At 33.8% G+C, this 26,727-nt stretch overlaps 2 protein-coding genes across 2 annotated transcripts; both read right to left on the reverse strand.

The window, feature by feature from the left end:
- Positions 1–11,090: 11,090 nt before the first annotated feature.
- Positions 11,091–11,420, reverse strand: LOC109818164 (S-locus-specific glycoprotein S13-like). The gene has a single exon (XM_083061430.1). It carries the CDS (start codon positions 11,418–11,420, stop codon positions 11,091–11,093), a length of 330 nt encoding a protein of 109 aa, XP_082917556.1.
- Positions 11,421–15,148: 3,728 nt separating this feature from the next.
- On the reverse strand, positions 15,149–25,887 carry LOC109818165 (disease resistance protein Roq1). The gene is made up of 8 exons (XM_083062634.1): positions 25,317–25,887; positions 24,027–24,662; positions 18,847–19,303; positions 18,480–18,752; positions 17,732–18,376; positions 16,633–17,336; positions 16,136–16,343; positions 15,149–15,861 (listed from the first exon to the last, which is right to left on the reverse strand). The coding sequence occupies exons 1-6, from the start codon at positions 25,814–25,816 to the stop codon at positions 16,863–16,865; spliced, it is 2,985 nt and encodes a 994-aa protein (XP_082918760.1). The 5' UTR covers positions 25,817–25,887; the 3' UTR covers positions 15,149–15,861; positions 16,136–16,343; positions 16,633–16,862.
- Between the last annotated feature and the right edge of the window lie 840 nt (positions 25,888–26,727).

Here is a 26,727-nt window from a genome sequence, read left to right on the forward strand (position 1 = left end):
GAAAATAAAAAATATTCCTACGATAAGATCAGCGCCTGTAGAGGCATCACAATAATTACCTCGACAAGAACAACAACAAACATCTCCTGGCCATCCACCTGGGGGCAGTCTTTCATCCAACAGTACCAACAAGAAGAAATCAAGTACAAAAACAAAGTGGGTTACCTGACCTTAGTGAAAGGGTTGCTAGATCCCTAAAACTAGTACAAGAACAAAGTGGGTTACCTGACCTTAGTGAAAGGGTTGCTAGATCCCTAAAACTAGTACAAAAACAAAGTGGGTTACCTGACCTTAGTGAAAGGGTTGCTAGATCCCTAAAACTAGTACAAGAACAAAGTGGGTTACCTGACCTTAGTGAAAGGGTTGCTAGATCCCCAAAACTAGAACAAAGTGGGTTACCTAACCTTAGTGAAAGGGTTGCTAGATCCCCAAAACTAGTATCAAGTGGGTTACCTGACCTTAGCGAAAGGGTTGCTAGATCCCCAAAACTAGTACAAAGTGGGTTACCTGACCTTAGTGAAAGGGTTGCTAGATCCCCAAAACTAGTACAAAGTGGGTTACCTGACCTTAGTGAAAGGGTTACTAGATCCCCAAAACTAGTACAAAGTGGGTTACCTGACCTTAGTGAAAGGGTTGCTAGATCCTCAAAACTAGTACAAGATCGAAGAAGGTTACCTAACCTCAGAGTGGAAGAAGCTACACATTATCACAAGGGAAACAACGCAGAAGCACCAAAGAGACGAAGAGAAGACCCGGACGAAATGTCTACGTCTTTTCTTGCCTTTGGAAAAGCAACACATTTCTATTCCAAAGGACAAGTAAAGAGGGGCAGCTATAGACACCCAATTTCGTCTGGGGGCATGCAAACAACGGGACAGGATTTTAGAAGGCCCAAAAGCCCAAATAAGCTAATTTTATAGGACTGGAACGGGCTGTTCCAAAATCGGAACGGGCCGTTCCCAATTTGGAACGGGCCGTTCCAAGTTCTTAAAAAGGCCAATAACCCTAATTTGGAACGGGCCGTTCCAAGATTGGAACGGGCCGTTCCAAAATTGGAACAAGCCGTTCCAAACTCTTCAAAAGAAGGCTTAAACTTTAACTGGAACGGGCCGTTCCTAAACTGGAACGGGCCGTTCCAAGTTATTAGAATGGCCTACATGCTCTTATTTGGAATGGTCGTTCTAATCTACCAAAGGCTGTGTTCATTTTATCTCCGGAACGGGCCGTTCCAATTTCAGAACGGGTCGTTCCGGTTACAAAATTTATACGCAACGACCATGTCCAGAACGGGCCGTTTCGATTTTGGAACGGGCCGTTCTGAACCCTTTCTAAAGTCTATAAATAGACAGCTGGGGCTCATTTCTCAGGACTCCAAAGTTTCGTCCAGACTCCCTAGAGCACGAAATTTCTCTCTTTTTCTCTCTCCCTCTCTCTTTGTATTTCTTGAGATTTTTGTGAGGCATTGTAGTGTGAAGGGTTGCCAAAAAGCACCCAAATCTCCATCTTTGAAGATTAATAGAGCTCGTTCAAGAGGTATTTCAGTTAATTTTCTTCTCCCTCTTTTATTTCTTATTTTTAATAAATATTATTTATAATAAAAATAATCATGTAGACATTTTAGGATTAATTGTATAATTTAAATTTCAATCATGTAAATAATTACTAATAAAAGGGGATTTAATATTTATATTATTATCATTTATAATGTTAACTTCATCATAGGGTACCAATTAAGGGCGTTGTAGGGGTGCTTAATACCTTCCTTGCACGTAACCGACCCCCGAACCCAATTCTGGTTATCAAGGCCATTATTGGACTTTTAAAAACCTTTTCTTTTTCCAATGTTTTGAGTAAAACATTGGTGGCGACTCCATGAACTCATTTTTCAAAACCATTAATTAAGGATTAGTCTGGTGTCTGGTCATTCCTTAATTGATGAGACTTTTAAAAGGATGTCTAAACCATTAGTCGCGAGATCGGAAATTTTCGGGTTGCAACACATGGCCATCATGATCTAAAAGAAACAGAACATCATCAGTCACTAACATTAACCACAATAGCTCTACTGATTTATGGTAAGAAAGTGAATCGGTCTGAGTAAAGGAGAAAACATTGCATTTAATTTAGAAAATAATTGCCATACAACCAATCGAACGGTATAATCTTGCAACTAACTTTAGTTGCAGTTGCTAGAAAAATCTTGCAACTTTACTCCAGCCTTTTCTCTTAAAAGAATGCAAAGAAATTAAAGGCAAAAATCAAATAAAAATGTCGATGGAGTACCTAATTCTGAAGCAGGGACTCTGATATACAAATCTTGTCCCCATTAAGAGAATTTCCTCATGTCAACTAGATTATTAAACCAAAGCAGACACCCACTTCCTCCACTCGAATATCTAAACTTGCATATGCTGTACAAGAACAGTTTTTAAGACATGACTTCCGACATTCATCAAGGTTCATGGTTCTATTAAACCATGATGAAGACGTGTCAGGCAATTTCAGGTGTGCGTATGTCAAGAAGCCATCTGTATAACTGTTATTGCAATTAGATTTATTCCTTGGAACGCAACCTTCAAACCAAACTTCCATATTCCATTGATCAGGTGACTTGGGAACATAACCTCGCAGGCATTCACAAATTTCTCGGTTAGCATCTGAACCGCATATAGAATTTGAACCACAAAAGGCATAATTCTTGCAGTGATCTTCCTCCCCAGTTGAGGTTATGTGCAAGGTTCTTCTTTGGGTTGTCCAATACAAACTCAGCCCTGTGCCAGAAGGAGTCAGTTTATATATGATGAAGATCGATGGATCAACAAGGTCGTACTCAAAATACACCTCTTTTTCATTCATCACAAATTTTGGAAATGTTTCAAGATTTGGAGCTGGATATCCAACTAAGAGACAAGCCATTTCATGACCCTGTTCTCGATTTTATATGAGGTCCTTTGAATTTAATTTGTTAAGACATGTAATGGGCAGCGGAAGCATGAAACATAAAAACCATACAAAACCATAAAACAGAGAAGAGGAAAGGTTAGGGAATAGAGCAATTTCGTATTTGCTGGATAACCATACCATTCTGCTTGTTTTTCATTCATATATAAGGCAAATACATGAAAAATGATAGTCATACATAGAGTCCATAAATGTTGTCAGTAAAACACATGTTCCCACCATCATTAAGTGTGTAGATTTGCCTAAAAACAGATACCTAACAAGATATTATCTACTGAACTAAGCAAACATAATTACAACAGAACTTTACCCACTAATACAAGCAACCTTAATTAATTATAGCAGTAAAAGATAAAGGAAAAGTTTTACTGCTCTAACACTCCTCCTTAAAACTTTTCTTAAGGACTCCCAACTTGTTTCTTAGCTCATTAAACTTAGCACTTGGAAGAGCCTTAGTGAGTATGTCTGTCAATTGCTCCTCGGACTTGCAATACATCAACTAAACATCTCCATTCTTCTCAGCTTCCCTTATAACATGAAATTTGACATTGATATGCTTGGTTCTTCCATGTTGAATTGGATTTTTAGCAATTGAAATGGCTGACTTGTTATCACACCATAGCACAGTAAGTTCCATTTGCACATGACTCAAATCTGTCAAGACTTTCCTAACCCAATAGCTTGATTTGAGACTGCTGCTGCAGCTACATATTCAGCCTCGGCAGAGGATTGAGCAACCACATCTTACTTCTTAGAGTTCCATGACAATACTCCACTACCAAGTGAAAAAACATATCTCGTTGTGCTCTTACACTACAAGAAAAATGTAAATTTCCGACGGAAAATTTCCGACGGATATGGATCCGTCAGAAATTTCTGACGGATTTATATTTCCGTCGAAAATTTTCGACAAAAATATAAATTCGTCAGAAATTTCTGACAGAAACTTTCCGACGGAAAATTTCGTCGAAAATTTCTGACGGAAAAATAAATCCGTCGGAAATTTCTGCCGGAAAATTTTCGACAAAATTATTCCGTCGGAAATTTCTGACAGAATTTTTCGTCGGAAATTTCTGACGGAATTTTCCGTCAGAAATCTTATTTTTAATTTCTTATTTTTCATTTATTATTTTTAATTTTTTATATATATTTGTAGTATTAAAAATTTTATATATCTTTTAAAGGTATAAATATATATTATAATTATTTATTACAAGTTTTTTATATCTACGATTAGTATTAAAGATGAAAATAAATTAGGTTATACTATATTTTATTATAATTTACTTGGTTTGAACCTAACTTTCTTTAAAAATATATATTTTAAGTGTGACTTATTTATCTATCATAGATAATTTTTAAATATTTGGGTAGAACTACAATCATATAGACTTATTTTATAATAATTTAACACTATTAAAAATATAAAAATCTATATGTTAAATTTATAAAAATAAGGTTTAATTTATTTATGATATAAATATGTTTTTAATATCTAATATATATTTTTAGATGATAATTTATTTTAAAATATATCTTATAATAACAATTCTAAATGGAATATAAATCTTATGATTTTTCTTATTTTGATTTTTTTAATCAATGTATACAATTTTACTATTTGATTTTTTCAATCAACGTATACAATAAATAAAAAACACAAAAGAAAAACATGCATGCTACAAATTTTATTTTATCAAAAAATTATTTGTTTTAATATATTACATTATATATGTGAATATTAAGACATATATATATATATATATACATATATATATTATAATTAAACTTTTTTAAAAATTAATTCATTATTAAGAAATTTTTTTTATCACATGAGAATTAATTTCCTTCAAAAATTTGACAGATATCAAATAAATAAACATTTTTTCTGAATCTATATATTTATTTTATTAGAATATAATTTTTATTTTTTAAAATATATTATTTTTTTAGATAAAAAATTATGTATATGTCAAATAGTAGTGAGGGCAAGTGCCTCACTATTCCAAACGTGCAGTTGTCGCTGTATATATATGTATGTGTGTATATATACATATATATATATATATATATATATATATATATATAATATAAGGGGTTATAATTATACCGGTGTAACTTTTACTAAGTATTATGCCGCTCTATAACTTTATATTAAATGTGAATTTTGTAAATCCAACCGTTAAATTGAAAGTTCATATCACTTTATACGTGTATATCAAATTTTGTTAAAATTGAACAACAACTGGAAGATAATCCAAGTGTTCATATTTTAGTGTATTTTGAAATGAATATATTACATCAATTTTGTTTTATAAAAATGAAGTATCAAATCATCTTGGATTAATATAAAGTTTTGTATATATAATCTATAAGAGATATGAACTTTCAATCTAACAGTTGGATTTACCAAATTCACATTTAATATAAAGTTATTGAACGGTGTAATACATTGTAAAAGTCTCATTTAATATATATATATATATATATATATATATATATATATATATACGAGGGGGGTTATAATTACAATGGTATAAATTTTACTAAGTGTTACACCGCTCAATAACTTTATATTAAATGTGAATTTTGTAAATTCAACCGTTAAATTGAAAATCTTTTACTCTTAAATCATATATACAAAATGTTATATTAATCGAAGATAATTTTTTATAAAACAAAATTAAATCTGTCGAAAAATTTATATTTTTGATGAGAAAATTTTTGTAAGAAAAGTTATATTATTGATAGAATATTTCAGAAAAATTTATATTTGTCGAAAATGTAAGAACTGGTTTTAAAAATTGATATGAAAATATTATGATATAATTAGATAAGATTTTAAGTTAGTATTTTATTAATGGTTGATAATTAAAAAATAAAACATGGATAAATACATTATTTGAATTTTATATGTTTGATTTAAGATAACTTACAAAATAACTCTTGGTAAAGTTATTCCGCTCAATAACTCATGGTGTGTTGAATTTCATCGATCCAATTAATTGTTAAATTAAAAGTTATTAAATTTTACTAATAATTAATATAAAAAATTAATTAGTTTTGGAATAAATTATTTGCTAATTAACAATATAATTGAAATATTAATTATTTTAAATTATTTAACTAAAATTTTATTGACAATTTACTATATGATCTTAATATTTTTGTATAACTAATATCTGGTTTTAAATTTGATATGAAAATATTATATATAATTAGATAAGATTTTAAGTTAGTATTTTATTAATAGTTGATAATTAGAAGGAAAAAAAATAAGGATAAATACATTTTTTAAATTTTATATGTTTGATTTAAGGTAAATAAATATATTAAATTAATTAATAATTTATTTAAAATATTAAAATTTAATTTATAAGTATGTAATAAATAAATATTTTTAATTTTATAAATTATATTATCATTATAAATTATAAAATTAAATAATTTAAATTATAATTTTAAATAAAAATAAGTAGATGTTAATTATAAAAGTAAGTACATATAAATAAAGAATAATTAAATATATTATTATTATTATTATTATTATTATTATTCGTAATATAAAATTATTATATATTATTATTATAGTACAAATATGAGATTGTATATTTGAGGATGACTTAAATGAATTAATTTGTACAAGTTATACTGACAACATACGTAGACATTTCGGTAGCTTACTCATCAGAACTTCACAGTTAAGCGTGCTTGACCTGGAGTAGTACTGGGATGGGTGACCTTCTGGGAAGTCTCCTAGAAATTGTACAAGTAAGAATAAAATACGCTAAACAGTGAAATATTGTGAAATAGAACCCTTGAGAGGCCAAATATGAGAGTTGTTACATTAATAAATTTATTAAAATTAAAAAAAAATTATAATTTCCGACGGATTTTTCCGTCGGAAAATTTGACAGCAATTTTTGACGGATTTTTTCGTCAGAAATTTTGACAGCAATTTTCGACGGATTTTTTCGTCATAAATTTCTGACGGAATTTTCCGACGGATTTTTTTTTTCGACGCCACTTTTTCCGACGGATTGAAATCCGTCGGAAATCCATCGGAAAAAGCAAAATCCGTCGGAAATTTACCTATTTCCGTCAGAAATTTCCGTCAGAAATCAGCATTTTTCTTGTAATGTTAGAGTCATCAATAGATCCAGCCCAATCACTATCAACAAAACCTTCAACCTTTCCATTATTTCTGTTATACCAAATGCTAAAATCAACAGTACCTTTCAAGTATCTCAACACTCTTTTGCCTACACCAAAGTGTGTTAAACTTGGTGAATGCATGAACCTTGAAAGTAAACTACTACAGAACATCAAATCTGGTCTAGTTGCATTCAAATAAAGAAGACTACCAACCAAACTTCTATATTGAGTCACATCTGCCTTTGCATCACCATCAACCTTGGAGAGCTTTTCGTTGACAGTAAGTGGAGTTTAAATAGGATTACAATTTTCCAATTTGAATTTTTTCAGCAAGTCATTTGCATACTTTTTCTGTGAGAGAAAAATTCCATCATCAATTTGATGCACTTCCATCCCCAAAAAATACCTTATCACTCCAAGATCTGTCATTTCAAAAACCTGCAACATGTTGTTTTTAAATTCTTCAATTTCATCAACATCATCACTTGTAATCAACAAATCATCAACATAAAGTGAAACCACAATTTTCTTTCCGTTGCCACAATCTTTCACATAAAGAGTAGGCTCATTTTGGCTCCTCCTAAAATTATTTTGCAGAAAATGAGAATCAATTCTGCTGTACCAAGCTCTTGGAGCCTGTTTCAGCCCATACAAGGCTTTATGAAGCCTATAAACCTTTTCTTCATGACCTGCAACAATAAAACTATCAGGTTGTTCAACATATATCTCTTCTTGCAATACTCCATTTAAAAAAGCAGATTTAACATCCAAGTGAAAGATTTTCCATCCATATTGAGCCGCTAATGCAACAATTAATCTAATTGTTTCATGCCTAGCAACCGGTGCAAATGTATCACCATAATCAACTCCAGCCATTTAAGAATACCTCTTCACAACAAGCCTTGCTTTGTGCTTGTGGATGGAACCATCTGGATTTAATTTTTTTCTATAAACCCATTTGACGCCAATCACATGTTTGTCCTTGGGCTTTGAAGTAAGTTTCCAAGTTCCATTTTTGTTAATCATGGCCAGCTCCTCCTTCATTGCATCTTTCCATTCTTCATGCATTGAAGCCTCTTCAAAACAAGAAGGCTCACTTACAAAAAAATTGCATTTTTCATAAATTTTAGCCAAAGACTTGGATTTTAGCACAGGTGAATCAGATTCAGCAATTTGATTTTTATTCTCATTTGCAGCTTTCTCCTAGTCGAAATTGGTTGTCAACTGTTTTGTTTTTATGCTCCTTTGAACTTCATTATTTTCCCAATTCCAGTATGCATTCTCATCAATTTGAATATCCCTGTTGATTACAATCTGTTTTGACCTCATATTGTACACCCGGTAACCTTTGGAGTTTGCAGCATAGCCTAAGAAAATTCTCATTTCAGCTTTGTCATCTAATTTGGATCTTTTTGCTACTGCAACATGAGTATAACAAATAGATCCAAAAATCTTCAAGTGTTTGGCAGTAGGCTTCACTCCATTCCAAGCTTCAATTGGTGTTTGCTCTTGAACAACTCTTGTTGGTAGCCTATTCAAAAGATACACGACTGTATAAACAGCTTCAGCCCAAAAACATTTAGGCAATTTCTTTTCAGCAATTAAATATCTTGCCATCTCCATAATTGTTCTATTTTTTCTCTCAGAAACTCCATTTTGTTCAGGAGTATACCTTACTTTCAATTGATGAAAAATGTCCATATCTTCACAAAATGCATTAAATTCATTAGATGTATACTCCTTTCCATTGTCAGATCTCAACATTTTAATTTTGCAGCCACTTTGAGACTCCACCATGGCTCTAAACTTTTTAAAAACATCAAAAGTTTGAGTTTTGCTTGATAAAAAATACACCCATGTCATTCTTGTCAATTCATCAATAAATAGAAGAAAATATTTGCTTTGGCTAAGAGAAGGAATACTCATTGGACCACACAAATCAGTGTGAATAAGTTCTAATTTTTCCTTTGCTCGTCTGACATTTGTTGATGAAAAAGAATTTCTATGCATTTTTCCCAATTGACAAGCATCACATAAATCATCAATATTACCCATCATAGGCATGTCTCTCACCATATCATGAGTTTTCAAAAATTTCAATGCACCTATATTAAAGTGACCATATCTTTTCTGCCATAAAACAGAATCATCAGTTTGGAAACAAGACTTGATTCATTCACTTGATTCAAACTGATTGGAAAGCTATTATCACACATTTCAACCTTAATAGCTTCATAATCATTTGAATCCAATATGATACAGCCATTGTTTTTAAATGAAAGCGAATATCTTCTCTTCATTAGTTGGGCAACACTTAGCAAATTATGATCAAAATCAGGAATAAATAAAACATCATGAATAAATTTAGGACCTTTGCTAGTGTGAACAAAAACAATACCTCTTCCTTCAGCTTGTACAATATCTCCATTTCCAAGCTTAACTTTGGTTTGGACAACCCTATCCAAAGAAGTAAAGAGACTTGAGTCCCTCGCCATGTGGTTTGTGCACCCACTATCAACATACCATACATCATTTGAACCTGAACTACTTGTTTGAGTAGCCATAAACAAGTGTTCTTCATTTTGGAGTTGTTGATCGGTGAAGTTAGCTTGATGTGCATGTTGTGGTTGAGATTGGTTCTGCCTGGATCTGCAGTACCTCTCTCTATGTCCCCACTTCTTGCAAATGTTATATTGGATTTGAGGCTTCCCCTTATACTAACAATCTTTCGACAAGTGATTTGTTCTTTTGCATGTTGAACAAGGAGGAAAATGATTGTTTTCTGCAGATTCACTACTCCCATCCATCTTGGTTTTCTCCTTTTAGTCACCAGCTGTTTTATAATTATGCTTCTTTTGATTTTTCTGACCACCTTGCTTTCCCTTGTGTCTTGCTTGAAATGCACCTTATCCATTCTCATGGAGAATCTTTGCTCATGAGCTTGCAATTTATTGACCATTTCGGAAATGGTTAGTTTCTTAAGATCACATGACTCTTCAATGGCAGCAACTTTGGCTTCAAATTTTAGGTAGACTGATCAACATTTTTTTGACTACCTTGTGGTCATGGACCACCTCACCATACAATCTCATTTGGTTCACCAAGTGAGACAGTTTTGAAGTGTACTCCTTGACTGATTCACTTTCCTTCATTTTCAACATTTCAAACTCTCTTTTAAGAGTCAATAGTTTGATGGATCTCACCCGTTCATCACCAGCATATCGTTCGTTCAGCTCATCCCATATTTGTTTTGCTGTTTCCAAATGCATAATGTTTGTAAAAATATCATCTGTCAAAGCTGAATGTAAACATGAGACAATTTTTTCCTTCTTCAAAGTCTCCTCCTCATGTTGCTTCATTTGAGCTATGGTAGGATTAGCCCTCAATGGTGGAACTTCCTTATCTTGATCTACATACTCCCATAAGCCAAAAGACTTCAAACATGATCTCATTTTGACAATCCATATGTGATAGTTTTCCCCAGAAAATTGGAACAACAAATACACCATTATTCCACGAAGCCATTTTATCACTCACTCACAAGTGTTTAATCTCTCCTCTCAATTTTTTCAAACCCACAGCCTATAAGAACAATGCTCTGATACCACTGTTAAGACATGCAATGGGCAGCGGAAGCATGAAACATAAAAACCATACAAAACCATAAAACAGAAAAGAGGAAAGGTTAGGGAACAAAGCAATTTTGTATTTGCTGGATAACCATACCATTCTGCTTGTTTTTCATTCATATATAAGGCAAATACATGAAAAATGACAGTCATACATAGAGCCCATAAATGTTGTCAGTAAAATACATGTTCCCACCATCATTAAGTGTGTAGATTTGCCTAAAAACAGATACCTAACAAGATATTATCTACTGAACTAAGCAAACATAATTACAGCAGAATTTTACCTACTAATACAAGCAATCTTAATTAATTATAGCATTAAAAAATAAAGGAAAAGTTTTACTACTTTAACATAATTGTTTGAGGATATCCTCTGAGATCAACTTTTGCAGCATACTCTCCCTCAGCAGGATCTTCTTCACTTTTCCAAGACGATAAATATCTTTCTAGACAAGTCTCCAAGTTCCATCCATATTTCATTCCCGGCATCAATGTATCACCTGGATAATCAAAACTCTCCCAGAACACAGTGTTACTGTTGGTTTCCTGTCCATTTCTCACTACAAAATTTCCCGAATCCAAAAGATTAGCAATTGGATTATTCACTGCTTTGGTTGGTATGTTGGAAGACCAAATAGTGTTGTTTGTAGTGTTGAGAATCTGAATCAGCATCTATTATTTGAGTTTATTTCATATTAATGGAGCATTATTAGAATTCCTACGGTTATGATTTTTTAATTATAGGAATTATAGGTGCTGTTACACTTTTATGAGTATTTATATTTGTCATTTAATTTTATGTTTATGAGCAGAATTTGTATCAACTTTCAATTATGTATTTAAAAGGTTACAAGTATGAATAAAATATATGAGTTTAAGCCTTCTAATTCTTCTTGAATTCCAACAAGTGGTATCAGAGCTTACTTCTTACGGGCTGTGAGGAAAAGTTTATTGAGAGCTAAACACATTGAGGTTGAGTGCAAACACAAAATTGAGTGATTTATTGTTTAAACAATTTTTGGTGCAAGGATGTCTACTTCCACCAATTCACCTGCAATTCCAATGTTTAATGTTGAAAATTATCATATTTGGGCCGTCAAGATGAAATTTGTTTTAAGATCTCAAGGCTTATGGAATGTTGTAATTTCTGAAGCTGATCCACCACCATTAAGAGAAAATCCAACCATTGCACAAATCAAAGCTTATGAGGAGGAGAAGCTGAAGAAAGATAAAGCCATCACTTGTCTACATGCAGGACTTGCAGATCATATTTTTACTAAAATCATGGATTTGGAAACACCTAAACAAGTGTGGGACAAGATTCAATATGAATTTGAAGGCAGTAGCAAAGTCAAATCTGTTAGACTTCTCACATTGAAGAGAGAATTTGAATTGATGAAGATGAAGGATAATGAATCTGTCAAAGATTATTCTGGAAGATTAATGGATGTTGTGAACCAAATGCGACTTCTTGGTGAAACATCATTTATAGATCAAAAGGTTGTCGAGAAAATCATGGTTTCGGTGCCTGAAAGATTAATTTGAAGCCAAGATTTCTGCAATTGAAGAGTCTTGTGATTTGCAAACTCTCACAATTACTGAATTGACCAGCAAACTTCACGCACAAGAGCAAAGAGTCTCCATTAGAAGTGATGAAGCTGTTGAAGGTGCCTTTCGAGCAAAGCACAATGGAAGGAATTTTGGAAAGTCACGAACTTTCAATAAGAACAAAGGAAAAGATGAAGGTTCTTCGAGAAAAGGAAATTTTTTGCCTTGTTTTCATTGTCAAAGAACCAACCATTCTAAAGAAGATTGTTGGTTTAAAGATAAACCACTTTTTCACTGTAATTTTTGCAATAAAAATGGTCATAGTGAAAAGTATTGCAGATTAAAGAAGAATCAGCCTGAACAACAACTAGAAAAACAGGCAAATGTGGTTGAAGAAAAAAATGATGATGAAGATGAGTATTTATTTATGGCATCTCAAGAATTCAATTCACATGAATTGAATACTTGGCTCATTGACAGTGGTTGCACTAGTCACATGACTAAATATTTATCATTTTTTACCTCCATTGACAAATCAATTAAGCCAAAATTCAAGATGGGAAATGGTGAAATTGTACAAGTCAATGGAAAAGGTACAATTTCTATTGCAACCAAGAAAGGTATGATAATTGTTAAAGATGTTCTCTACATTCCAAAATTGGATCAAAATGTTCTTAGTGTTCCACAAATGCTAAGGAATGGTTATGGAGTCTCTTTTAAAGAGAATTATTGTTTTATCATGGATGAACATGGTTTAGAGATTGCAAAGATTGAGATGACCAAAAACAGTTTTTATTTGAAATTTAATTTGATTGAAGATCATGATTTTATTGCTAAAATTGATAAGAGTAATGTTTAGCATGGAAGATTTGGTCACACTTTTAAGCAAGATGTATTTGATATGACAAATTCCAATAAATGGTATTCAAAGACAGGAGGAGTTAGATTGAATAACAGAAGATCAATTGGCAGACACCTTCACAAAGGCACTTCCAAAAAGGAAAGTTTGAGAACTTGAGAGGGAAACTTCGAGTTAATAGCTACTGATTCAAGGAGGAGTGTTGAGAATCTGAATCAGCATCTATTATTTGAGTTTATTTCATATTAATGGAGCATTATTAGAATTCTTACGGTTATGATTTTTTAATTATAGGAATTATAGGTATTGTTACACTTTTATGAGTATTTATATTTGTCATTTAATTTTATGCTTATGAACAGAATTTGTATCAACTTTCAATTATGTATTTAAAAGGTTACAAATATGAATAAAATATATGAGTTTAAGCCTTCTAATTCTTTTTGAATTCCAACAGTAGCATTGAGAAGCACAAGAATTCCTTTTTCATTGAGCTTGAGAACTCCTGATTTATCATCAAGAGGTTTATTTCGGTTAGCCACCCAAACCACTGTTAAAGGGGACACGTTTGTGTACCATATACCCAAGTATCGTCTTGTTGAATTTCCTGGACTGAAGAAACCCACTTCAATAATTCCACCTGCTGATACCAGAGTCTCTCCATGATAGATTGACTCACTGCTAATATGTCTGTTGAAGTGGAAGTTGTAGTCATGTAGGAGAATAATAAGAACCAAGTTAATAACATTATGATGCCATGCACCATTATGTCGTAGAAAAAACACTGACTGCGAAACTAAGCAAGATGGGGTTAACGTCGATCAAGCGCTCTTGACGAAGAATGACCATAAAATGAGACAAATTAAATGAACTTGCTGCGGGGTCGTGCCGTATGGAACATGTTGCTACTTTCCTTTCTCTTGTTTAACCTTTTTATACGCAAACCGATAAATATAATAACTTTTAATTATAGATCTTGAAGGCATTAAGAAGCAACTTGGAAAGGTTATCTTGGAAACAAAGTTCTGGGACCTAGTAAGGTAAACTTCTTTTGAAACACTTTTAAGGGACAAACATAACAAGTAAAAATGAAACAAGTTTCTCCATAAGTTAAAATTAGTTTATGCATATATTAATTTATAAAATTCTCTTCTGTCAACTTTTACAAAATCTTATTTTTAATGGATATATAATTTTAACTTACGGAGAAGTTCATTTTCATCTTTCTTTTATTTTTTTTTCCTAGAAGTGCTTATGGACCCTAATACAAATGAAAGAAGTTCTTGTGATGGGAACTCAGATTATTCTCTTAACAAGATTTGGCAAAGGTCCTTCTTTGAACTGGCGATTAATTGTGCAATCTTCCATATGTTGTCAATCTTCACCCAATCAAAAAGCTCGTGAGTATCATGGATGTGAAATTTTAGTTTGTATGTCGCATAAATAATAGAAATTCTTTGTTAACATTCAACCAAGTTTCTGCATTGCAGCATATTACTTGTTTAATGTGTGAAGCTTCTGTGGCTGTTTTTATACATAAGTGTGTTACCTAATCATATTGGCATTGATGATTCTCTGCTGCATTTTTCTAGTACCTTTTTCTTTCTGCACGTAAATTAAAAAACACACACACACAAAATAAGAAAAATGAAGAACAGTGACGGATTTGATGATAAATAATACATTGTTTACCTTATTCATCGCAAGGAAAATAAGTCCTAATATAAAATATAAATTTTAAAATAATTTAAGAATGAAATGAAAATTAAATAAAAAAAAAGTTTGTAAAATTAAGATTTGGATTTAATTTCTAAATTAAACCATTGGATGATAAATTAAGAAAACCAATGTGATCGAATGAGATAGATTCTTCTTTCAAAATAGATCCGATCTAATTTGTGAACATTCTTACTTTAAAGAAACAAAAACAATTCCATGCAAGCAGTTATGATCGACCTTCATAAATGACTTGAGACATTGAGACCAAATGGTATTTGCCATAACATTTCAACCAGTACTTATTTAATGGCAATGAACTTTTCATTTAATTTCAGTTGCACCCAATTAATGAATTGATATCATTTCCACCCTTAGATGCCTCTCAAATCTCAATTTTTCCCCACAAACAACGGTCCTAGATAATCAGCATAGTGCCTCTAAATTTCTCTACAACCTTTGAATTTCATTGCATCTGAAAACCTTGGATCAATGTTGATCTGGTCACAGAATGGAACATCACTGCTAGACTCTAGTTCCATGAAAAATTCCAAGACTCTTGCCTTGATGGATGAATCTGGAACCCTGAAGAGGGGTGCATAAACTCACTTCCACCTATGTTCTTTCCCTGACTTATTTTCAGTGACTTCCACATAAGATGTTATCACACTTGAGAGGGTTTGGATCCTCTTATCTGACACTATTGTGTCCAGTAAAATCTCAACCCTTAATTAAAGATAAGAGAGACAAAAGTATGAAATTTTAATGGTAAATATTTTTACCGAAGAGAATCTAAGTGAAAATTCCACATGAGAGAATTTATTCCCCATCTGAGAAGATTTTCTTTTTGATAATGTCAGGGGTTTTAGGTTGTCAACCCCTTGTGGTACCACAACCTTCACAACAACATTGAATTTGACATATTCCTCTTGTTGCACCTTTTTATCCAACCCCTTTGTCCAATACAGTTCTGCTGCTGGCACTTGGTTTCTGCAATAGGGAGGGAAAAACACCATTACATCAATCACATAGATGTGTAGGACTAATTATTAAAAAGGTCAATTTTTCAAACAGAGATATTCTGAACCAAATATTAATGAAGTGAATACCCAATTGTTTATTTTCTTAGAAGGCCTTCATGAAGACTGAGGGTTGCATTAAGGCTCAATGAGTACAAGGATTTAAGGAGAGGGACTTTTAGTGTTAGGAATACGGAAGACAAAAAATAAATTGGAATCTAAATATGTATTTATAGTTGACCAACCTTTCAAGACCTTCTTCAACGAGGTTTGCTGTAATCTTAAATGAACAGACATATATTTCCCTAAGTTGACAAATCAATCTCTATGTACATGATCAGTTGAGGTGGAATTAGCGGTGAAATCATATTCAACCAGAAAATTGACAGTGAAATCATTGGCACCTATCTCAGCAAAATCATTCAACATTGATCAATTTCCTTTGGAGCAAACCTGTAGTGTCAAAATAGACAAAGCAAGAACCAGCAAAATTAGCACCAAACCATCAGAAAGGGGATTCAGCAGTTGAAAAAAATATTCTAGCACACCTATAAAGACTAGGTGAAAGTGAGTGAAGAACATTAAGATCATGCAATCCCAATATTGAATCATGAATGGATAAAAGCCAAAATGCGTGGATAATCATAAAAGTAATAATGGAATGTGAAACATTTATATGCAGAAACATTTTCAAGACTTTTGTCAAAAAAATTAAGAACTATATATGGGAATTTCCCCTCACCTTATTCCAACAAACAAGAGGAATTTACTCTGACTAGTTTCCTGCACTTAAACAAAGAAGTGCATCATCACCCATCCCAAAATATTTTTTTTCAATCTTCACAGAAATAATTCCTTGCCTTCTCGTTGCTTTCTTCTTTCTTTAAGATCAGACTATGAAGGGAAAAGAGGTGTCATTTATTTCACTTTTGAACCATGAGGCATCATTGTTAAATTCAGTAGTTAGAGACCCTATTTAAATAACCAACGATACCCACAACTTTTCACCTCCAAATACAAACCTTGCCCATGCCTGATTACTGTTGTCAATTTGATACCATCAAAATCATGTGATTCTTCAGTTTTGCCACTCATATGACTCATAATATCAATGAATTCTTCCCTAGTGAAATAGAATATCCATATGTGATCTAGTTCAAACGAGATCAGATCTCTATTGAGAGTTACTGGAATTGTGGTAAACTTGCCACTCCTTTTCTGGAAACCTATCCTCATAGAGGGTTCACATTCATTTCTCAAATTAGTTGGATAAACTGCAAATACTACACAGCAAGCAATGCCAATCCAATTATTGTCATGCAGAGTGGGAGATGGATCTATGCTTATTGAACTACCCACAGTCTGATTGTTGAACCACCTTGGTATCTTACACCCAGGAATAATAATATCAATATCATCAAAGGGGGCAAGGGTTTCTTGATTCACCTGTCATTACAAACAGCTATATCTTATGAGTAATGCTATATTCACCTACAAATCTTCCTACTACCTAATAAGGAAAGTATTAAATAAAAAGTAAATGCATTCAATACTTATGATATGTAGTAGGAGGATTCAGAATTATTCATAGAGAAAAAGGCTATGCACCGATAGTGTATGTCATCCAATTACAAACTATTATATATAATGAGTTTGTTGACTTTTACAATAATTATTTTCAAAGTCACATCAATGATGACTTTTTTTTGTTGACAGTGTAAAAGATTTTACATTGATAATGCATGACCATTAAACCCTTATTCATATCTTAATTTCTACTTCTTTTCACGCACGCATGCATGCAAGTAAATAGGAGAAGGAAGGAAGGAATGAGTGTGCACCTGAAGCATTTGTCTCATCCATGAAAAGGTCATGCTACAACATCTTTCCCTCTCACCCAATTTTGGGCAGTTGAAAATATATAAGCCTGGTCGCCTTATACCCCAAGGAACTTCTCTTCTTATTGGCAAGCAAGTGTGTACAGGGAGCTCAGGCAAACACTTCAACTGTTTGCAATGCTCTAGGTTCAAATATACAAGATTGCAAAGTTCCTTTAGGCTACAAGGTAGTGTAACAAAATCGTTTCCTCCTAAGTTTAATCTTTCTAAACAATGTAAGCATCCAATGCCATGAGGGATTTGGCTTAGATTGCAAAAGCTAATGTCAAGGTCTCTCAAACAACGCAAGGAAGGCAACAAGCAATAAAAGAAACCTTTATCTAATTCCTTTGAACAGCCAGATAGATTTAGATATTCAAGAGAACAGAGGTCCAGTATGCTTTTAGGTATACATGCTAGACTCTTACAGTTTTTCAAATTCAAGAGAATAAGTTTTTTTAGAAGACCAATGGATGAATCTATCTTCTCAAGTTTTGTACATCCTTCAAGAATTAGTGACTCGAGATTTGGTACCTCTCCAAAGCATGGCATCTTGATAAGATTTGTGGAGTGTGAGAGATCCATACATTTCAAATTTTGTAGAGGTTGCTGTAAGGAGCCAATAGTAGGAGACAAAGAAAGAAGAAAATAAGAAATAGTTTACCCTTTTATTTTTTTGTTTGAAGAAAAAATATAGAACAATTTGCAATACCTTTGTGCCTTCCCATAATTGTTTGATGCCACTGTGGGGTAGGATTAATTCAACAAGGTTGTGTGGCCGAAAACTTGATGGCAAAGACATGAAAGGATATTTGTCCCAGAATAGATACTTCAATTCATTGGAAAGATTCTTGAGATTTCCTTGAAAACTCATATCATTCAATACAAGCAATCTAAGGTGACTCATTTTTGACAGTGTTTCAGCCATCAATATTTCCCCTTCTTTTGCACAACGCAAAACTATGGCTTCAGCGTATTCTGTTTCCTAATGCATTGTGAAAAAAGAAAATATTATATCCAATGAAAAAAATTTAATAAAATTGAAACATAAAGATTCTATTTTCAAATAACAACTTTACCATATTCTCCAACATAACATTGTAGAAACATTTGTCAAGCCACAGCCTGCTCCACTTTTGTGGCTCTTTAGGCGAATTTTCTTGAACAATTTTTCTTCCCAACTCTTCCAGCAAATCGTGCATTTCAATCAAATTGTTTGAAATGGTAATAAGTGATTTATCAATGAGAACTCTTATTCCACTATCAGGATGAAAACCACAACAATTTAGAACCTTCTTAACATATTGCTCCTTATTCCCATTGAAAAAACAAGCAATATCAAGAAATATTTCCTTCTCCATTTCCTCTAGTCCATCAAAACTTAATCGCAGCATATTCATGATATCTTTGCTTGGATTTTCTCTCAATCTAGACAATGCACTTTTCCACTCAGAAATATCTCGACCAAATAAAAAAGAGCCCAACACTTTAATTGCCAAAGGCAGACCATTGGCATGTTTTAGGATTGTTAGGCAACTGACATTAAAAGAGAGAATAAAAGGATAGAAGAGAGAAATAAACAATACTAAGAGTATTTGTTTTTCGGTGTGTCTTAAACCTTACAAGGTGCCTCTATATATATAGCATAAGGAAGAGGCAAGCATTACAAACTAAGTGATGTGGGACTTAATAAGTAAGTTAAACTAAACAATGTGGGACTACTTCAATTTTAGAACTTAGACTACACACTTAACAATTCTCCCACTTGGAGTCTGAGTTCTAGTTAGCTTCCTTGTAAGCATCGAGTTCATATGCTCCTTCGCCTAGTGCAGCTTTCTTTATCTTCAATTATCCCTGAAGACCAGCTGAGGTAATGCAGAGCCTCAGTTTGTCAGTTGTAACAGTCTTAGTTAGCATATCTGCTAGATTTTCTGATCCTGAAATCTTCAGCAGAGATAATTCTTCATCATTTATCAATTCTCTAATGAAATGATATCTTAATTGAATGTGCTTGCATCTAGAATGGAAGACAGGATTCTTCGCAAGACATATAGCACTCTGACTGTCACTGAACAATGGAGCGTTCTTTTGTTCTTTCCCTAATTCACTGAGAAAGTTCTTTAGCCAGATCATCTCCTTGGCTGCTTCTGAGATAGCTATGTACTCAGCTTCGGTAGTTGAGAGAGCAACTCTATTCTGAAGCTTAGACTTCCAACTCACTGCAGTTCTCCCCAAGGTGAAAATGTAACCAGTGGTGCTTTTTCTAGTGTCCAAATCTCCTCCCAAATCTACATCAGAGAACCCTTGTAAAGTGAAATTACCTCTTTTGAAGAGCAAATTTATTCCTGAAGTACCCTTCAGATATCTTAATATCCACTTTACACCTTCCCAATGCTTCTTCCCGGGATTCGATAGGAATCGACTGACAACTCCAACAGCATGTGCTATGTCAGGTCTGGTGCACACCATGGCATACATTAAGCTCCCAACTGCTGATGCATATGGTACTCTTGACATGTGGTCCTTTTCTTCAACTGTCTCTGGAGATTGCTTCTTTGAGAGCTTCATGTGAGTTCCCAAAGGGGTGTTCCTGATTTTGGCATCTCCAACATTAAATCTGTCAAGAAGCTTTTCTATGTATTTCTCTTGAGACAACTTCAAGACTCCTTCTAGTCTGTTTCTAGAAATCCTCATGCCAAGAATTTGTTTAGCTGGACCAAGATCCTTCATCTCGAAGTGGTCTGTCAATTGTTGCTTTAGCCTGTTAATTTCTGTCATATTTGGCCCTACAATTAGCATGTCATCAACATATAGAGCAAGGATAATATAACTGTTAACATATTTCTTAACATAACAGCAATGATCCATGTCACATCTGCTAAATCCTGAGTTTTGCATAAACTCATTAAATTTTTTGTACCACTGCCTTGGTGCTTGTTTCAAGCCATACAAGCTTTTATGAAGCTTGCATACAAGATTTTCCTTGCCTGAAACTTTAAAACCTTCTGGCTGAGTCATATAAATATCTTCATCTAAATCTCCATGCAAGAATGCAGTTTTAACATCTAACTGCTCCAAATGAAGATTCTCTGCAGCAACAATGCTCAGTATGACTCTGATGGTAGTCATTTTTACAACTGGAGAGAAAATTTCTGTGAAGTCAATTCCTGGTTTCTGCTGAAATCCTTTGACCACAAGTCTCGCCTTGTATCTTTTTCTGCCATCAGATTCTTCCTTCAGCCTGTAAACCCACTTGTTTTGTAGAGCCATCTTTCCTTCTGGCAATTCAGTTAACGACCAAGTACCATTCTTTTGAAGAGATGTCATCTCATCCTTCATTGCTAACTCCCACTTGACAGAATCATTCCCCTGTATAGCCTCATCGAAGTATTCTGGCTCACCAGCATCAGTCAACAATAAATAGTGCAATGAAGGAGAATACCTTTCTGGTGCAACTGAAACTCTGCAGGATCTTCTCAAAGGAGGAGATGCTGGTTCTGATTCAACCTCTATATTTGTACTCTGGCTTCTGTTGGTTATGTCGCTTTCTGAAATTTCTTCAAGTTCTACTTTCTCAGAAGGCTCTGGGAACTTGTCTGTATCAATAGATTCTGCAGAAAATCTATCCTTATAAAATAGATTCTCATTAAAAGTGACATTCCTGCTTCTGATGATTTTCTTGTTTTGGTCATCCCAAAATCTGTAGCCATACATGTCAGAACCATAACCAATAAAATAACACTTTTTGGCCTTGGGATCCAATTTGTCTCTACTATCAGAGTCTATCAAAACATATGACATGCAGCCAAATACTCTTAAATGTGAAAGATTTACCTCCTTCCCAGACCATACCTCTTCAGGCAATTGATAACCCAAAGGAACTGATGGTCCTCTATTTATGAGATATGCTGCTGTGTTGATTGCATCTGCCCAAAACACCTTAGGCAAGCCCGATTGGATCCGCATGCACCTAGCCCTCTCGTTCAATGTTCTATTCATTCTTTCTGCAACACCGTTTTGTTCTGGTGTTCCTGGTATTGTCTTGATCATTCTGATCCCATGTTCTGAACAGAAGTTCTTGAATTCGTGGCTATTATACTCTCCACCATTGTCAGATTTCAGACTTTTCAACTTTAAACCTGTCTGATTTTCAACTTCTGTTTTCCATCTTTTAAACACAGAAAACACGTCAGATTTATTTTTGAGAAAATAAACCCATACCTTTCTCGTAGCATCATCGATAAAGGTGACATAATAGCATGAGCCTCCAAGAGATTTCACTGGAGTTGGCCCCCAAACATCTGTATGCACCAATTCAAGCCTTTCTGTTTTCAGTGTCTTTCCTTGCCTTGAGAAACTAATTTTTCTCTGTTTTCCCAAGATACAGTGTTCACAAGTGCCGACATCTACGTGCTTTAGTTTTGATAACTTACCTTGTCGCCATTAGCTTCATTCCTTTCTCACTCATGTGCCCAAGTCTTTGGTGCCACAAGAATGAATTATTGGCAGCCTCAGTAACTGCTATCATGTTCTCATCTGCAACCATGTAAAGTGACCCTCGCTTCTTTCCACGAGCGACAATGAGATTGCCTTTCTTGACTTTCCATGCTCCATCTCCAAAAGTGGTTTCGTGCCCTTCATCATCCAGCTGCCCTACAGATATTAAATTTCTTTTTAAGGCAGGGATATGTCTGACATTTTTCAGTGTCCAATGGCTCCCACTTGAGGTCCTGATGGCAATATCTCCTTTTCCAACAATATTCAGAGGTTTGCCATCTGCAAGGTAAACCTTTCCAAACCTTCCAGAAACATAGTTAGTCAACAATTCATTAGAAGGAGTGGTGTGGAATGACGCACCTGAGTCCATAATCCATGACTCAATAGGACTATCTAGGCTGCAGATTAATGCATCGTCTATCTCGTCAGTTGCTGCATTTGCTGATTCATCATCGTCACGTTTCTTGTGATTCTTGTTTTTCTTCGGAGCTTTGCATTGATTGGTAAAGTGACCTCTCTTGTCACAATTCCAACAAACAATGTCATTCCGGAATTTTGGTTGACCTTTAGCTCTTGACTTTGATCTTCCTCGGCTGTTGTAACCTTTTTGAGTGGTTCTTCCTCTACTTTCAGTATTTAATGCTGAACTGGAAGTAGAACTGGAAGGTTCCTCGGAATCTCTCCTGCGAACATCTTCGCTCAAGATCAGGTCGCGAATGTCGTTGAGCTTCAACTTGTTATCCCTTGCAGAACTGCTGACTGCAGCAACAGTTGCAGCCCAACTTTCCGGTAATGATGACAATAGTATCAATGCCTTCACCTCATCTTCAAATTTGATTTGTACTGACTCTAACATAGCAAGAATAGTGTTAAAATCATTAATATGATTAATCACAAGGTTACCTTCTCCCATCTTAAGGTTGAACAACCGACGCATTATGTGTACTTTGTTGGCTGCAGATGGTTTCTCATACATGTCTGATAGTGTCTTCATCAGACTTGCAGTTGTCTTTTCATTGACGATGTTGAACGCGACATTCTTGGCCAATGTCAGCCTGATCACGCCAAGAGCCTGTCGATCTAGCAAGTTCCACTCTTCCTGTTTCATATCGTCTGGCTTCTCCCCTATTAAGGGTTGATATAACTTCTTTTGATACAGATAATCCTCTATCTGCATCTTCCAGAAGCCGAAGTCTTTACCATCAAACTTCTCTATCTTCACCTTCCCTTCTTCTAATGCCATTGCTCTGCTGCTGAGAAAAGCTCTTGCTCTCTAAACTGAGACTCTCTCCTCTTAAACTGAGGAATTCTGAGAAAAGCTCTCACTCTCTAAACTGAAGATTATTCTTTTCTGTTGTGGAAGATCAGATAAAACTGCAACCACAGAGCATACTAAGAATACTCTCCTCTCACTCTCTAAACTGAAGATTATTCTTTTCTGTTGTGGAAGATCAGATAAAACTGCAACCACAGAGCATACTAAGAATACTCTCCCGAACCTAGAGCTCTGATACCAGTTGTTAGGCAACTGACATTAAAAGAGAGAATAAAAGGATAGAAGAGAGAAATAAACAATACTAAGAGTATTTGTTTTTCGGTGTGTCTTAAACCTTACAAGGTGCCTCTATATATATAGCATAAGGAAGAGGCAAGCATTACAAACTAAGTGATGTGGGACTTAATAAGTAAGTTAAACTAAACAATGTGGGACTTCAATTTTAGAACTTAGACTACACACTTAACAAGGATATCATATGTCAACTCTTCGTAATCACTTGTAATGTCATCACATCTAAAAGCTTTTTTCAAAAATAATTCAAGAGAGTTATCCCAATTCAAGAGTTGAACATTGTAAACTTCGTATGCTTTAAGCATTCGTAGGATATGGTCATCTCTAGAAATTATGATGACCTTACTCCCTGCTCCTAACCATTCCCAATTAGCAGCTAATTCTTCCAGTTGTTCAATTTGATCAACATTGTCAAAAACTATAAAAACCCTTTCATGGCATAGCCTCCTTTGTATCAAATTAGTTATCTTAGGAAGCTCACAAATCTGAAGGTTTTCATCATGTAGAGTTTGATGTAGAAGTTGCTTATGTACACCAATTGGACCATGATCTCTATAAATTTTGCTTACATCACTAATAAAACAGAAAGCATCATAATGATGAGAAATCCTGTCATATAAAACAGTAGCAAGAGTTGTCTTTCCTATTCCACCCATCCCGCAAATTCCAATAACATGAACATCATCAACTGAGCTCAAAAGTAAAAGCTTCTCTATTTCTTCTACCGGAGATTGCATCCCAACAAGATCAGGTGGAAGACTCGAAACTTTGTGATCCAAAGTACTTATTATCTCATCCACAATATTTTCAATCTCTGCATATTGTGGCCTAAAAGTTCAAAAAAAAAATAAGGAAGACCCAAATCATCATGTAAGAAACTCAAAACAAGAAGTACATGCATAGGAAAAAAATGTGACTAATTCTTCAACAGTGTTATCAAACTTTTTGCTTGTTAAATCTAGCTTGAAAAGAGAGATTAAATTTAAGAATATCAAATCTCAGAGAAACAACCAAATATATACCTAATACTCACTGAGTGCAAAGTAATATCTTTTATAAAACCCATCCATTTACTCGTGTTTTCATTTTCAGCTTTCACTTTTGAATTACAAAATTGTCATTTTTTTTTCAAATTTCTTAGAAGTGGGATATGAATCTAACTCAACCTTACAAAATTAACTTGTAAAGTAATGATTGTCTTTACTTTTATACTTTTTTTAGTCTTATTTCTAATCGATGCAGGACTTAATTTTTTCCAATAAAATTCTCTTATTTTCAAAGATTTGCACAGGAAACACCTAAAAACAACTTTTTTTCTTGGATTTTTCTATTTCTGGTACAAATCTTTGAAAACAGGAAATAAATCGAAAACAAGCCAAAATTTTGTAATTAAAATGTGAAAACTTGAAATGAAAACAGAAGTAAACTGGAATCAAGTTGCTGCATGAGCATTAATCATCATTATCAAAAAAGATTACTCACTTGTATCTTACATCCCAACCAGAGAGATTGGCCACTTGTGTGAGAGCTTCCCTCCATCTTTGCACTTCCATCATCTTGCATGAATCATGTTTGAATCTTTCTTCATGGTTGTCAAAGGCATTCTTAAAATCTCCACTCTGTTTGCGCACCTCAGATGGATCAACATCATAGAAAATAGGAAAAACACGTTTTCCTGTGACTTGAATACAATCAAAGATCTTCTCAAGTTCTCGCAAGCACCATGTTGAGGAAGCATAGTTCTTTGAGAAAATCACAATCAGAATCCGAGACCCTTCAATTGCTTGCAGCAATTCAGGTGCCAAGGGTTCACCTTTCTTGAGCTTTGTATCATCCCTGAAGGTAACAATGCCTCTTCTTTTGAAGGCACCAAAGAGATGATCAGTGAAGTTGTTGCGTGTGTCACCTCTAAAGCTCACAAACACATCATATTTACTTCTCATCTGAGATGAAGAACAACTTTGAATGCTCTTGCAAGCCATTGCAATATGCAAAAAGCAAGAACAAACTGAAATGAAGAATGTGTGATGTAAACACTATTATTATTGGTAGTAATAACGTGATGCTACAATGCAAGAGCAAATGTTTCTAGTTATAAAGAAACCATGGATACTTCCCAAGACTTGGTCAACTTAAGACTTATGCGTCTTGTGATGGTTTGAGAAATGGTCAAAATATAATTGAAAAGGAGTGCATTCAATGATACACAGACTACAAAGTCACAAGTGAAATTTATTAAACAAAAGTTTCTGATTTCTAATAATTTCTAGCCTATAAATATAATAAAGAATGTATTAAAAAGTACTTTTTTAGAGTGGAAAAAACATTTTTTGTTCTAATTAAATGCATGTCTATGCTTCCTACACGGTAAGGATAGGTTGAAAAATCAAATGCAGACAAAATTCTATTGCGAGTGAAATTTTGACTGGGACTCCTTTGAATTTGGCGATTGGAAATATAAGGAAACTGCCATTACTTTTCATGTGCAGTGCAGAAGACGTGAAATTATGTCATCCTCAGATTATTTTATTTTTTTGTCTATACAGCAGTTATCTTCTACCAGAAACAATTTTGTTCTAACCAAAAAGGATCACTGTAGATAACAAAGCTCTTATTTAACACAATTGCATGTTCATGACATAAACTTGAGACCTATAATTAAATCAAAACACCCTCAAAACAGTTGATGCATGTGTACGAAGGTATGTCATCCTCATTTTTTACCACAATTAATGAGTCTTAGATCATATTATTTCCTTTTTATAATGATTTAGTCTTCTTTTTTTTTAATTATAGACCAATTGATATCTTAGAAATTTAAACTTTAATCAATTATTTTTTCTCAATTACACTCTTGTTTAATAATTACTATAAACAATTATTTTGATTAGTA

The sequence above is a fragment of the Cajanus cajan genome, chromosome 8, assembly GCF_000230855.2.
Source record: "Cajanus cajan strain Asha chromosome 8, NIPB_CcT2T_4, whole genome shotgun sequence".
Taxonomy (NCBI): Eukaryota; Viridiplantae; Streptophyta; class Magnoliopsida; order Fabales; family Fabaceae; genus Cajanus; species Cajanus cajan.